Source organism: Opisthocomus hoazin, chromosome 9 (genome assembly GCF_030867145.1).
Source record: "Opisthocomus hoazin isolate bOpiHoa1 chromosome 9, bOpiHoa1.hap1, whole genome shotgun sequence".
In the NCBI taxonomy this organism is placed as follows: domain Eukaryota; kingdom Metazoa; phylum Chordata; class Aves; order Opisthocomiformes; family Opisthocomidae; genus Opisthocomus; species Opisthocomus hoazin.
The window spans coordinates 28,208,759-28,224,991 of NC_134422.1; the positions used below are offsets into that span (position 1 = coordinate 28,208,759).

Sequence of the window (16,233 nt, forward strand, 5' to 3'; positions counted from 1 at the left end):
ACATATGTACAGGGACTACCACTATGCTGTTGAGGTAAATATCTTACTTGCCAATCCTAAGAATTTTACTCACAGCATAAATATCCTGCATATGGTTGCAGGAGCAGCGAGATTCATATTCACAGCACCCATACAGCAACTAACAGAGATGCATCTTCAGACTGTCTCCAACAGGCACTTGCACAGTATGTGCATTATTGTTACTATTCTATCTAAATTTTCCTTTATCACAATATTAAACTTACCTTGCTCATGTAAAAGTAAATTTAACAAATCTGAGTTTCTACACATATCCAGCCACACATTACAAATAAGACAACAATCTCTGACTTAGCCTTAAAGGGAACCAGTGCAAGCAAATTATTATCAGCTGTATTCAAGAATTACTGTAGATACCTTGGCACACATCTTTAAACTGTTGACATACAAATGGATGTTTTACACTGAGGGTCGTCTTCTACCCTGTGAACATCAGAAAACTTCTGAAAGAGATTTATGGAAAAATACCAGCTAAGCATACTGAAGTTGCACCTCTTCCTAGTCTTGAGGTTGATGAAACTAATTACTCTTCTGGAATGGTTTGTAATGGTTTCAGACTCGTAGCCTACACAAGTGTAGCTACTGTACTTGGAATTTAACTTCCCCTCTCCACAATAAAAATAAAAACCCCCAAGAGTATAGTAATTATAAACATATGTGTGAGCAATATTTTCAAGGCACCTATGGCTAAGAAATACAGGTTTCCTATACAGTCTGCTACTGTATTGTAATTCTTAACAACATTCAATAAAATTAACCTCTTGACATTTTGTCAGACAAAGAACACACATTCTTTAAACTATATTGATCCACCAGTAAAAATAAGTACCTTGCAAATGGAAGGTTAGGCAAACTGAATTCAAATTCTACCAAGAAAGCTTGCTTAGTCGTGCAAATACAAATGAAGACTAGTGATGTATATGCTTTTACATAAATTATCATTTAAATATAATTTAACCGGTTTCTGGTATGTAGGACCAGCAATACCAGATTAGAGCAAAAGTCCATCTGTGCCAGTATCTTATGTCAAACCATAGCCACAGGCAGATGCTAAGAGAAGAGAAGGAATAAAGCAAGTGTTTATTCTGTTTTCCACCGATACTTTTCCACTCCCCACCTGTTTTCATTAGGGATACCCTGAACTGACTGCAGTTTCTACACATTTTACTGCACTCAAATGAGGCCTTCTGTCTCCAGCTGAATCCACAAAAATCTTTCAGCACTAACAAATATCCTTTGGCAGTAAGTTTTGCAGTTCTCTCACTTGCTACACGATTATTCCTTTTGTTTTGAGCCTGGTTCCTCCTAGCCTTATTAGATGCACCATATTTTTTATGTTGGAAGATAGAAGGGCATTGCCATCTATTCTCTCCAGGCCCTATCTCAATTGCCTCCATTTCAGACCAAAAAGTGCCAGCTTAGTCTGTCACTGTCATCCAGGAGCCATTCCTTACCCTTAATCATTGTCACCCCCTGAACCTTCTCCAGTCCCACATCATCTCTGTTGAGAACACCAGAACTGCACACAATATTCAAGATGTGGTTAAATAACCATTGGTTTATAGAGCATACAAACATCTGTTTTAGTCTCTATTTATGTTCTAATGATCCTTAACATAATAATCCTAACAACTCTAAGTGACAGATGACATTTTCCACATAATAAACCTATGATCATGTATGTTAGGAATGGTCTAACTACAGCTCCTGACGTTGATCCCAAGCTGATGGCATTCAAATAAGAGACCAATACATTGTACTTTGCTTCATTATATCAACTCTTGGACTCACTGTCCAATCACCTTGTTAAATCAGTACAACAGCCATGTCTCTGAAGCTGTGCTGTAGGACATAGCTGACAATCTCTAAATGCTTTTCCACTCCTGTTTTAACAGTCCCCAAACAAACAAATTCAGCATTTCTGCTTTTCTGTGTTTATCCCATGTCATTTTTTTCTCTTCCATACCCCTTCCAGACCACATTACTAATATATCAAAGGCACTATCAACTTCTCAGGCAACCTTCACTCCAGGAAATAGACAAAGAGAACAAACATTAGAAACCTAAAACAAAGAGAAATGTATTTAAGAAACAGCTTTCTTTTTACTTTAAGTTCTTTTCATTAGTTTGCTCCTGCATACAAACTAATATTGCTGAACTGCTAAACTTGAATATGTAAGAAGCAGTAGCTGCTTTGAGCAAGACAAACAAGCATTTATGTATAAATTACATTGCAAGTTCAGTACTGAATTTCTGTGTGTACGTTCCACAAATAGTTTCCATAAAACAAGTGAGACCTAGGGACAAAATTTCAAAAACACCACCTGTTTGTTTCCATCATATTTTAAATAATTAACTCAACAAATGTAAGTGGAAAAAAAAAAAGCGCCTTTTTATTTCATTTTTGTTTGTACTGCAGTAAAAAAAAAACTACAAGCATTTATCAGGTATTCTTTCCTTTTGCTAAGCATTGTTTCCTAAAGCAACCTTAGTTATTACTAGTCCTCCATCACAAAAGATCTATGGAACAGAAAAGAATCTGGAGGATATTCTTAATCACCACCTTGTTTAATGAGTGTGTTGCAGTCAAGTGACCAAGAATCATTACATTTCATATGTAATATTCAGAAGCATGCTAAAAATAGACAACTATATACAATCTTCTCCCATTATTGTAACATATCAATATATTTAGATTTACCCTGGAATGTGTCAACTGCAGAATTTACTAAATGAAACCACAAATCTCTTCAGTTTGACAGTCATGAGCTACCACAGTCCACAGCCATATAACTGTTAGTGTATTATTCACTGGTGCTATCATAATTTTGATCCTTAACTAATTGTCTCACCCCCAGTTACACTAGGTAGAGGTGACAGATCAGGCCTTTGGGAAGTCCAAAACTATCAAAGTATGAAATCTTTCAGCACCTTTCTTGACAGAGCTGTTTGACAAGTCTCCAAAAAGCCCTGTGACAGACAGTGCACCAGTGAGAGGACTTGGACAGGAGAAATCTCATTTTGAACCATCTTCAGAACAGTCAACAGATCAGCCAGGCAAAGACGTGCTGTTTTCACACAGAAAGCCAGCAAGTTAACTTGAAATTTTTCCTATTTACTTTTAGCAATTACTTTACAAGAATGTTAGAATAACATAGGCTTTTTTTAAAAAGTCATTTTCCTATGACATTATTTTTAACTGAGAATGTTTATTCTATTTCTACTGTACTGTACTAAAACAACACAGAAAATACAAATACAAATATGATTTTTAAACATCTGTCAAACAGGGGCTTTTAATAGAAAGATGAGCATTTAATTACTCAGAACAGTATCTGCAAAACAGCATTATATTTAGTCATAAGTATTTATTGCTATTACCCTTAACTTGATCATTTGTATGTCAAATTTTGTTTTTCCAAGACGGTCTACACTGTGTAAAGATCTGTTTCCAGGATACGTGTAATTGTGCAGTATATAACATCTGTTGCTTTGCATTTTCTGAGCTTCACAAAGCATACCTGCTATATGCACTTGAGTGTACAGACTGACAGAAGAGATATATTGTCACAGCTCATGTAAACCAACAACTACAGCAACTACTCCGTACTGAAAAGCATTTAAGTAACTACCATCTCATATAGCCCAAACAGACAAAAGCCAGGAAATTTAGAGTTCAGCATTGAATTCTGTTCATGAACTGACCATTTGTTTAAAACTGCAATAGACAGGCAAGAAACTGCCACATGCTGGATTAGAGAACTGTGAGGTAAACCAAGTTACTGTACATTTATTTGTCAGGGATTTAATATATTCCTACATCTACAACTAAATAAGAAGCCAGGGGAAGGAGGAAGGTGCATCAGATGTTAAACATAAGAAGTAGAATTTTCTTTCAGCAAATCCTTTACAGAAAGGCTACCATACGTCTAGGCTTACATGAAAATTCAGAACTACAGTGTGTGGGTTTTTTTAAAAAAACACCTTTTATCTTTTTTTTTTTTTTTAAACAAACATATTTATCTGCGTCTGTTACCACTCACAGATCATGAGAGAAAACAGCAGCTTCCACACTACCAGTATGGAAAACTAATCGTTCCTTGTAACGTAAAGCCAGTGGTGGGCCTGGAAAATAATCTTTAATTCTTATACAAGTTATCCTGGAATCATTTGAATAATTTGTGATCTACTCTGGTTTCTGAGCTCCAATTTTATAAAAATCAAGTGTTGTGACTTACAATCATTCTACATGCTCTGGCTTACAATCCTATTACAAAGCCTCCAGAAGAAGCGTAGCTTGAAGCATTTTCTTGGTTTTGCAACTTAAGGGCTTATGTATTTATCACATTAATCTAACTAAGCGCTATACTGTAATTGATAGATACACATAAAGAGCTTGACATGAGTTCTGTGCTTTGTTTTTGTTGTCTTTAATGTCTAACATTCATAAAATAACATTCAATACTTGACATTTACAAGAGACACTTTGCTGAAATATTTTACAATATTCAGCTAGGATGAAAAATGTAAACCATACAAAAAAAAAAATATCTTTTAATCAAATACCCACCCATCAAAGAATAAACTGAGGATATTCTTCCATCTCAAAAAGAAACAAACTAGGATAATTTGGGGAGGGAATAAAATCAGAAGCATCCTCTCAATCTCTACATAAACATTTTTAAACACCCACTTACAAGCATGACAAAGACACAAAATACAGCTCAAGGCTTCAAACAAATGCATTCATTTCTGAGCACCAAACCCATTCCCAAAAGATAAACTCAGCTAATACCATTCTACACTATAAGCAAGCCACTCCTGATAACTGTACCTAAATAATGGGGATGTTGTGTGAAACACAGCTTATTGATCCCTCTCCAAAGAAGAGCTGGCAATACTGGTTATTCTCATGTCACAAAACTTCCAGATCTGTGGGACATTTCTTGTTGCTCTGCTGAACTTACACTGGGGGAAGGGGGCTTATGATTCCAAGATGAAACACAATAGGAAAACAGTTACCTTGAGACCCTACAGGAAGCATAATGTTCTCATTCAATAGTGCATTTTTAATCTGCATACTTTGATAATAACAAAATACACGTTCATAAAAAACTTTAGGTTCAATCAAGAATCCCATAAACACATTTTAAATGAGTTAACTATTTTTTTTCCTTTATCAGCATTGTCACTGAAAAATACTAAGTCAATTACTTTTAACTTCAAAATCACCTTTGGAATTAATACAGTTTGGAGTAAAAAGGTATAACTAGATGACAATGCATATGAATAAATGAAGCTAAAGAAATACCAGAAGCCTAATTATTTTTCAAAATATTAAGTCTCATGCATGCTTAAATACACATTTAACTTTTAAAACCATGAACAGTATTATGCGAAAGTACCTACTATCTCTATACAAACATACACCATACATTGGAAAAAAATAATTAGCCACTTTTCCAAATCACAAAAAATCAACACACCATTTTTCCCTACATCGGGCCACAGCAAAACAGTTTGATAGTAAAATCTGAAGTCCTACAAAAAGGATTTCTATGATCAGCCAGAGTGTATAAACAGGAAATACCAACATCTTCAATACTTCATCATAACTACATAAAATACAGTTACCCAGATAGCATCTACGTGTGAAAGAGAGATTGTAACACGTCTTGGTAATTCATTCCCAAGAAGGAGTTCCCAGCAGGCTAAGAACAAATTTTTGGTTGCATTTACAGGGTCATGACTTCCGTGCCAGTTGCAGTGCCACATGCACCGCTGAATTTCAGTTGTGCTTGCATTTTCATTTATTCAGCTACACTTTAAGATGTGATCCTAAACTGGTATCAGTGTCCAAAGGATATTATCTGCACTTCAACTAAAGGGGAAAGGGTTCCTAAACTGCAAGAGGGAGCTCCAAAACTTAGAACAAAGTCAGAGAAATACCATCCTTACACTTCGTCTGCAGACAAGTATTTCTGAGACCACTTAAGCAGTTGGAAGGAGGAAGTTCTAGTCACTTATTTCAAGTTAGCCATTAAAAAAAAAATTATCATTAAATGATATTTTAAAAAGTTAATTTATTAACTTTACAGTTGCACTGAACTCTGCAGTACGTCAGAGAGTGGTGAAACACAATTATCTCAAAAAATTGACAGTTAATATCTATGAGACAGGAATCAATTTAGAAAAGGATCTTAGTATAGTGCAATTCTATAGCAGTCCCAGTAGCAAATGGCAAAAGGTCAGATTTTGAAAGGAAACAGCAGATACCACCACAAAACTAGCAGATGTTCCTAAAGGATCATCTGTACAAAAACATAAGCATATGTGAGAGAAATCCAACACTATCACAAAATCAGTTGGTGTCTAACATAACAGCAGTTCCTTACGGCAATATGGTAATACATGTATCAGATACTCAACACATTATGGTTTTTTGTCTGCACGTACTGTTACAACATAAGTCATAAAAAACAGGACCACTGATTTCCTTGAAATGAAAACATTAGTTCCACAACCACTAATGTTAAGGTACACAAAGACTATGCAGTTCTTCAGGTTTATGTTCTCAGATTTTCAGCCATTTAGGCTTTTTCATAAATTGTCTAAGAAGGATAAACACATTTTAGAGTACTTCATGTACTGAAGTAAAAACTTCCTTCTAAAGGCAGTACATGATATAGTTGGATATACCTAAATGAAACAGCAAACACAAAGGGATTCCTTCTATCCAATACCTACTTGTTTGGTTTTTTGCATAATTGCAACACCACCTATTATTTACCTGCTGCTCTTGCAATATACATAGTTAACAAACAAGGTATCTGCAACAAAAGGAAAATTGTTTATCTAAGTTTTGCTTATTTTGACTCCAACAAGAGCAGATGACAGACTTTCCTGCTTTATTTTTATTTTGTAACTGTAAAATAAAGACAGAAATGTCTTAATCCAAGTATGTCTTTTGTCAAGACACAAAGTAAGAAAATGCAAAGAACATCATATTCTGAATTCTCTTACAACACAGAAGCAAGCTTATATGGATTTACCATAGCAGAAGACCCCATCAGTCACTGTGATCCCCACAACTATCCAACACAAGGTGCTCCAGAACCACGTCCTACACACAGTCGAAGGAGAGAAATAGCTGCAGGCAAAGAGAGCAGGTAGCAGTCTCAGACTCTGAGCGGCCAAGCTATTAATGAGATCTTGTATTTATTTCCTGCAGACATTACTAAAAAAAATAAAAATTAGGAAAGGGTCACAGGAATTATGTAGCTTCTTGGATGTTTACAGAGCACTGCTGCAAAATGTGAGGGACTACCTGAAAGAAACCACATGTTCCAATAAACTACCCTCGGAAGTCAAGGTAAGTTGGTAACGTTTGGTGCAATAGAAAAGACATAAAGGTACACAGTAGAAAGATACAACTTCAGGGATGGTACGATAAAATGACAACCAAGAAAAGATTACATCAGCACCTAGAATATGCAGGGGGGGGGTAAAAAACCCAAATGTTTCTAAAAGGCTGAAGAACAGCACAATTCAGAAATTGAGATATAAAATAAATGCTTAGATAAGGGATTTGACTGCATATGGGGTTTAATGATTTAAAAATAACATTAAGTTACACCGAGGAAGGGACTCGTAGCCCTATAGCACTATCACAGACATGAGAATAGCACTAGCATAGACATCAAAGATTGGTTAGTATATCAACTTTTTTCTAATATACACTTTTTGATAGTCAAAAGACTTGGCAATTATTCTATGAACAGGAAAATTACGGAAGTTTGATAATATTTTTGTTTAAATGAACTTGTATCCTAGCTCTGTTTCCCTCACCACCTTATCATGTCTCCTCTGACTTTCCAGTGATTTCCCTACCCTGTATCACGCACCTGTCATGGTCTATAGCACCACCCTGCATGTCTTCCTATCTGCCCAGCAACAGCTTCAGCTTCCCCTCCGCTCACCAATATCCCTCTCCACAGTACCCACAAATCCCTCCCACACCCGTATGGCACTTCACCAAAACCCTCATACTGCCTTAATGTATCAGCTCACTCCCACCACAGTATTCTTGATTGCTCCTTGATTCCAACCCATCTTTCTTCCACTGGCCTGCTCAGCGGCCAAAACCCAGCACATCTGGCTGGTTACTGGTGTGGCAACTGCCTGCTGATGCACAACACGCCAAGCATCCAGCCAGCCACTGTCCCTCGCTCGCCAGGCAGGCGGAGGAGATGAATAAAGCAGACCATTGCCTTATCTATAATAGTATATGGCAAGGCGTACTTATTGCATAGTGCAACAGGAGAACTGAAGGAAAAGCAAAAAATACAATGACAAAAACAAAACCCATGACATTTAGGCAAGTCTAAAACTTGCCATTTTCCAGTCTACAAAAGCCTTGAGGTAACACAAATCACAATATCACCAACAGAAATAGTTTTGCATTAAAAAGAAAAGGCCATAAAGAAGAATTATTACTCTGTGTGAAAGCAAAATAAATCCTGTTATTTCAAACTCCTGTAGCATCAGAATCCAACTCACTAACACATGTGCAGCTTAACGTGTATGTGAACCCGAACACACAAATACAATTTGCAAGACCTAGCACAGAAATTTATTTTCTGGAACAAAGATGTAAATACCTGATGTCTCTCTTTGAGGTGGAGAATTAAAGCACCTACAAAAGTCACCACTGGGTGCCCAGGGTATGCGAATCCCTTTCAACATAAGCAGAGAGGTGCATAAACATGTGAAATACAAGAAAAAAAAACAGAAAGCATGGAACAACACAAATTGTTCCACAAACATATAGCCATGAACTGATCTGCATATAAAGGATAAAAGACATACAGAGAATCAAGACATTATGTCTAGAAGTTGCCTGAAATAAAGAACAAATTTTAAGAGACCTTTAATTAGTATACCCCATTTCCTTAAATGTTTTTAATCTTTCACAAAAAGTTGTAAATTAATAAATTCTTTCACAGTTTCATGCAGCATCTATCTAAAAGACATTAATTTTATGGACTTCCTTGAAAAAGATTTAAGAGTGTCTTACAAGTTCAGACACCATGGGAGTGTTTAAAACTGCATGTCTTCTTCCTCCAATTTACACCTTAAAGCCATATATTACTGTGATACATGTACCTCTCCCTCTCAGTTACGCTTCATACTATTTATTTTTATGTCTCTTCCTTAAAAATAGTTTTCCTATTTGGACAATAGATAAGCCACTGAGAGAAATTATCCTCTATACATGTCAGAAGCAGAATCAAAAGCTTTGAAGTTCACCAATGTGAATTCAGTAATTCACATTTTGTAGCAGCCAGTTCCCATTTCCATTATTCCTGACTGACTGATAGACTGACAGATGTCTTACTTTAGAGATCTCAAACAGACTATTGGTATCTATTTCAGCCACATCTGTTCCTAAATAGCCTTGGCAGCAGGCCACTATGCACTCGGAATTAATTTTAAGTCCTTTATTGCTACCTCTTTCACTGTTGCAATACATCAGTGATATTTTTTCCTTATTGCTGCACTTCTATAAAATATTTATAAATCTATATTTTAGATGAATAGCAACAAGAACTATAGTATACAACATATAAGTACAGCATCCTTATACAACACATTGATTTTTTTACTTCATTGTGAAAATATATATTGAATAATGCATTAACCTCTGGATTGCTCCATAGGTCTTACTTTCTTATTGGTCAATTATTTTAGAATATTATGTTCAATTACTTACACCAAAAAAGCAAGTTTTATCCAAATTATTATTCAAATACTCAGGTCCAGCCTACACGCTGTCAGTCTGAGAGAACAACTTCATGTACCCTTCAGTCAAGTACACTACACACAGAAGAAACTACACTTCTAAAAATTTTTTCATCATGATCAAAAGCCTCCAGACTTCACATACCAGTAAAACACCGAGCGAGTGCCAGTCTTCTTGAATTTCCTATCTGACAGAAATCTGCTGAAAAACGGCAATTATTGTAAATTAGGAAATTCTGTGGCAATCTTTAAAAAGATGCTTAAGGCTTTAAAGAAATATCAGGATTAAAGTTCTCATTCGACAGCAAAAAAACAAGCCATACTGGAAGAACAGTATACAGACAACTGAAATGACACTATTTTTACTGAAACTGTTCTAAAATACAAATTATTCCCACATCCACTGCTGCTGATCCTCTACATTTCATTAGCTTTTAAACTTTAGCCACACCAAAAGAAACCAAATTCCACTCTGAGCATTTGTTCTTCAATATAATTTTTTTCCCCATCATTCATTCATTCCCATCATCTTCTAGGAACTTCTAAAAATCTATACTTAAGATAGCTTTCTCTGCTATGATTTTGAAGCAGCATTCAAAATATGAGAAGCTCTACAGGTTGGGGCTGGATACACAGAGAGAAGTCTTGTTTTTTCTTCATTTCAGTGATTATACCTATAGCATAGGAAAGCCACACAGAAAGAAGCCAGCGAAAAAACTAGCAACTGCTGACTGTGAGCTCTGCTTCTCCTTGCAATGCCCACCACATCATTTAAAGCAAGCAACCAGCTACGGGTCAGAGGGTAGCTGGCTCTGGTGAGAAGCAGAGGCTCTGCCGAGCCGCACACCCAGGCTGTAGCCACAGCGTTTTGGAGGGGGCAGCCGAGCCTTGCCTTGCACTGCCCACATTCCCACTTGACATATTGGCTCCCTCAGGCTCCACACCCAGCTGCGGGCCCAGGCCTTACTTACAAAGCCCAAAGCTTTGTCCTAACAGAGAACACACAGAATTCATAATGGGTCACATTAATTAGAGAGGGGAGAGGAGGCTGCTGGGGACCTTACTACGAGGTCTGGAGAGTGAACAACAAAGGAAGACATCAAAAATCCTCAGCAAGCACTGGTAGCCAAAAACCTCTAGCAGACAGAAGCTATAGAAATCAAAGGGAGAGTAAAGAAGGAAGTCTGCCTGATAATCATGCTGCCAGAAGCTTCACAGAAACAGCACAATGGCGCAGAACTACGCATATGTGACAGTGACATGATCACGCCCCGGCACGGCAGTGTCACCTGCTTGGGAACTGCAAGTTGGAGCTTTGAGTTCTAGTTAGGAGAAGCTGAAGGAGCCAAGGCTACACGAGCTACCACATGTAAGAACGTATCATAGCATGATAGAACGCTTTGGGTTGGAAGGGACCTTTAGAGGTCATGTAGCCCAACCCCCATATGATGGGAATCGCAGAACTGCGGATGACAAACGGCAACTTCACCAAGACAAGAATACTTTTGGGGAACTACTGGGGATGGGAGGTTAGGGAAAAGGAGAGAAAGCAACTACCCGGTAGTTCTCTAACTTGACAGACTGGAGTGACTGCCATAGAAGAAAGGTCTTTTCCCAAAATAGGAACTGCAGAGGTAAAATCATGCTGACCTACTGTATCCGAGATGGAAGGAAAACCAGTCAAGACTTTTGTTGGATTCATCCCTGTGAGGGCAAAAAGCCCTACACAATGAAATTTTCAGCTCCTATTGAGCTCATTTGCAGACACAGGTGGGCACACGTAGAGCCACGCTGGCCCGAAAGGAGTCATCACAAGTATTCTTCCAAATGCTGCTCAGGTAGACCATTGTGTTCCCATCACAATGTGGCCAGCAGGATCCAAGGGTCTCAGAAACAACCTAACAGTTTTTCTTTTAAGATTATTTCATTCTCAAAGAGATCCTGAAACATCCAAAGACAACATACATTGGTGGCATCCACACCAACAGAGGAACTGAAAATCCCTTTGTCTTCAGTGTCAGTACTTCCCATTTAGGAATTTGGAAATCCTACAGTAAACACTCATAGCCTACCACAGACTTCAGGAAAAACCCAGCATCTGGAAGACACCACTGTCTATTCCACTTAAGCTAGTAAAGAAGTAGGACGTTAAGAGCTTCTCAGAAACCAAAATGTTCAGCAGTTTAATGCTACATAGTACAAAACCAAACTGTCAGAGACAAAGAAGTATCAGCGTATGTTTAAGACATGGGCAGTAAAAGCCCAAAACCCGATAAAATCGACACCAACTTGTCAGTGCTGCTTTCCATAAGACTCCTGAAGTTCTGCTAGCTGCAATATGCCTGACTTTAAGCATTGCGTACTTTATTACCTTGCAGCAGCTAAGATAGAAAAGCTCTCAATGTTTTCATGAGCAATCTAAAAATTAAAAGATCTTATGCAAAGTAGCAACTTAGGGAGGTGGATTTTCCCCATTTATTCCCATCCCTGGAAGCATGGAGCAATATATACTGAAATTCATTCTTCCTCTCTGTACTTTAAAATCCCTCACTGGTGACAATTTAAAGACAATCACGGACTCTAGTTCCTGATATATGACAATTCAAGCCACATTAAAGTAGCCAGAACATAAAGCGGCAATCAAATTAGAGCACTGCACACATAACTAAATAATTAACAAATCACACTTCAGATCATACACACGGAGACACATAGTTAATCCCAAAAGGCACAGCAATGAGGCCACAGTGTTGTGTAACAGCATTACTAAGGCACCCAGACTGCCTCCACAAGACGAAGGGTCATACACACATCAGCGTGGCCGTCATCAGAACGGAATGGTCCTGCTGCAAAGCAGGTATTTCAGTTCCAGCACAAGACTGCATGAGCACAGTTAGGCTGTTTGGGGGATAAGAGTCAACAGCTGTGCGTGGCATCATGTTGGTCTGATTTCAGAAGCTCTGGTATCCCAACATGGTTACAGGAAATGAAGCACGATGACTTCAGCTGTGAGCATCTCTGGGTATTTCTCTGCAGCAGCAGCCGCCCTGCAATTGTGGGCTTCCACGCCACTCTCCAGCCTCTGCAGCATATGAACTACCTTGAAGAGGAACAGGCTACCATAACACAGAAAAACTGGTATGTGGAAGGAACTTTGTTTCTCTGTATGCCAAGCGTATGGCTGTTGGATCTTATCCACATTAAGTTTCCAAAATATTACTAAAATAAACCTGGTCTAACCATGTGCCATACCGCAAGGCAACTGTGCTGTGTGGAAACTCTGCATTCCAGAACGCAACTTTGATTTCTCCTTCACACAGGCACTGGGAGGTCACTGCAGTAGGCAAGCACTTTTAAGAGTGCATACTTAGTTTTGAAAATAAGTTTGTATTTTCACACTTTGTAGGAGAAAGAAGACTACTTGGATAAGTTTGAGGAACACTCCTTTTCTTCTAAAACTTTTGTGTATCATTTGTTTCGCTGGATCAAATCCTTTATCACAGCGCTTTCTCACAGTGTGTTGCTTTATCGGAAGAGCAATGACAGCCTGCCACAGAAGCCGCATCTCAAAGCTCGGGCACACCTCACAAACCCCAACCCACCCACACGCGCTCTAGTTCCCGCGCCTGTCAAAGAGAGTGAGCCGAGACAAGCTGATGCCGCAGAAACAACATCAGATCCCCTTACTGCCCTGCCTGGGGCTAGGCAGCCATACAAACACCACGTATTACGCTTTGTCCCGTTCGTGTCACCCGCCAGGACGCAGAGGCTCCTGCCAGGAAGAGCTGGTTCAGACAGAAGGCGCTATTCGCGTAACGATTTTTTTTTAATCCCCAGCATAAGCTCGAGGGGACGAGACGCGCCTGGCACCGCTCGCTGCAACGAGCCTGCCGCAACCCCGCTTGGGGGCGGCCCTCCGCCGCCCTGCCCCGAGAGGCCCCGCCGCCGCTCCCCTTTCCCTCGCAGCGCCGCGGGAAGGCCGGCTCGCCCCGGGCCCCGCGCCCCGGCGGACACCCCCGCCCCGTCGCACCTGCGGGGCTCTCGGGCAGGATGGGGCTCCAGCGGAGCCGCCGGGCGCTCAGCACCACGTCGCAGCTCCTCTTGCCGATCTCGAAGATGCCCCTGAGCAGCGGCTCCTCGGCCGCCTCGCCCGGCGGCGGGGCCGCCGCCAGCGGGGCCACCCTCCGCCGCCGCTCCTCGGGCGCCGCCGCTGAGGAGCGAGCGCGAGCGGCGCCAACGGCCGCCGCCTGCGCGCGCGGCTCCCGCGGGGCCGGGGGGGGGCGGCCGCCGCCGGGGCGCTCGGGCCAGGCCCGTCTCTGCGGACGGAGGAAGGGGCCCGCGGCGCCCAGCATGGCGGCTGCGCCGCCGCCCCGCGCCACCGGCCGCGCGCCGCGTCCCGGCGGCTGCCAAGGCAGCGCCCGCCCCGCCCCGCGGGCGGGGCCGCCGCCACCCGGGGGCCGGCGGGAGGGCGTCCGCACAGTCCCGGGCCGGCTGCCGCCTGCCTGTGACCGGGCTGGCGGCCCGGAGGGAGAGGAGCGGGTCGGGCTGCGCTAGACGAGACGTCTCCCTCCCGCCGCCCTGAAACCGGGCTGAGCGGCGGATGGCACCGCCGCACCGCTGCCGCTCAGCCTGCCTCCGGCACCGGGGCAGGCCCGGGACCCTGCCCGGGGTAGGGCGCTCCGTGGGGCGGCCGGGTGCAGGGAGAGCGGCCGGAAGAGCGGCTGGCTTGGCGCGGCTCTACTCTCCTCTCCCAAGCTCCTCTTCCTCTCCAGGGAGGGCGGTGAAGGAGTTCTCCGCCTACAGAGTTGGTTTTCTCTGCCCGGCCCACGTGTCTCCTCACCACAGGAAGAACATTGAGGTGCTGGAGCGTGTCCACAGCAGGGCAGCGAGGCTGGTGAGGGGTCTGGAGAACAAGTCTTATGAGGAGCGGCTGAGGGAGCTGGGGCCGTTTAGTCTGGAGGAGGCTGAGACCTTATCGCTCTACCTGAAAGGAGGTTGTAGTGAGGCAGATGTTGGTCTCTTCTCCCAGGTAACTAGTGATAGGATGAGAGGCAATGGCCTCAAGTTGCCTCAGGGGAGGTTTAGATTGGCTATTAGGAAAAATTTCTTTTACTGAGAGAGTGGTCAGGCATTGGAACAGGCTGCCCAGGGAGGTGGTGGAGTCACCGTCTCTGGAGGCGTTCAAAAAACATGTAGATGTGGCACTTCAGGACATGGTTTAGCAGACATGGTGGTGTTGGGTTGATGGTTGGATTTGATGATCTTAGAGGTCTTTCCAAACCATAACGATTCTATGATTCTATAAACTCATACTAGATTTTGTACGAAGTGGGCCGATGCAGCGGGTGTGCGTACCCAGAAGGTTGCGTGGCCATCCCTCACCCTCAGAGCTCGAATGCGGAGGAGGGAGACCCACTTCCTTGCTCCCGCTCTGTAAATAATAGATTTTACTGTTTGGAGGTCTGACAGCTTAACTCGCAGGCGCTGTAAGATTCACTGATGACAATCACATTAGAGCTCCAGCGTCAACTCCAATTTATAAGGTGCTCCTGAGCCTGTAAGGGCTTAACTCAAAGGAAAATAGCAAGGGGTTTTAGTTCTGAGTCTTATTAGTGCATGAAAAGGACATTTCTAAACAAGCAGTTTAATAATTTTATCTTTAGTGTTTGTAATAACACAAATATACAACATCCCTCTAAGAAATAAAGCAATAAATTAAAAATATTGCCTTTTGCAGATTGGTACAAATTACAGTTCAAAACGCATGTCAAAATGTTAAAGACTTCCTGTGATGTTTGTTTCTCTAGAAGAGAAATGCTGTTACAGGTAAGGAAATCTGTCTGCAGTCAAACCCGCAGACAGTGCATGAGGTAGTTGCCTTCCTTACTAGTTCCATAAAAACCTGTACGAAGCTACTAATTACGTAGCTGAGAAGACAGTTTTAAGATACATTTAAAGAGTTGCTCCGGTACAGCTTCTTGATACTCATTTCCATCTACTACTTTGCCAAGTTTAAAGTATGCTCTGGATATTTGTTAAATACGCAACCTGTAAGTGCTTTCAAGTTTGCATCGAGCCATTGGTACAGCTTTCACTGAAATGTACTCCTCACCAATTTACCTTTCTGAATTATAACATGACCATGTAAAATTTTCTGCTTGCTTAAAGCTGTTAGTCTTATTCTGACTTTAATTGTCAGTATTTTTTGTCCCTTAGATCTTCTTTGTTGCAATATAAATATCTTGACTGCAGAGTAATCAGATAAAATCAAGTGTAAACAGTTGAAACTATGTGTAAACTATGGAAGCTTTGTGCAAAATACATTTTTTTTGCCTAAAGGTAATGGAGTGACAAGGCAGGAAAAAACTGTGAGCCAAACAAACAAGCTTGCCT

The 16,233-nt window shown here is 41.1% G+C and overlaps 1 protein-coding gene across 2 annotated transcripts in view; it reads right to left on the bottom strand.

Moving 5' to 3' along the window:
• CERKL (CERK like autophagy regulator) overlaps nt 1-14,192 on the bottom strand; it is a 60,758-nt gene extending 46,566 nt beyond the window's left edge. For both annotated transcript variants that reach the window (XM_075430017.1, XM_075430018.1), the window contains exon 1: nt 13,871-14,192. In XM_075430017.1, coding sequence (XP_075286132.1) covers nt 13,871-14,192 — 322 coding nt within the window. The remainder of the gene's footprint in view (nt 1-13,870) is intronic.
• Nucleotides 14,193-16,233: the final 2,041 nt, after the last annotated feature.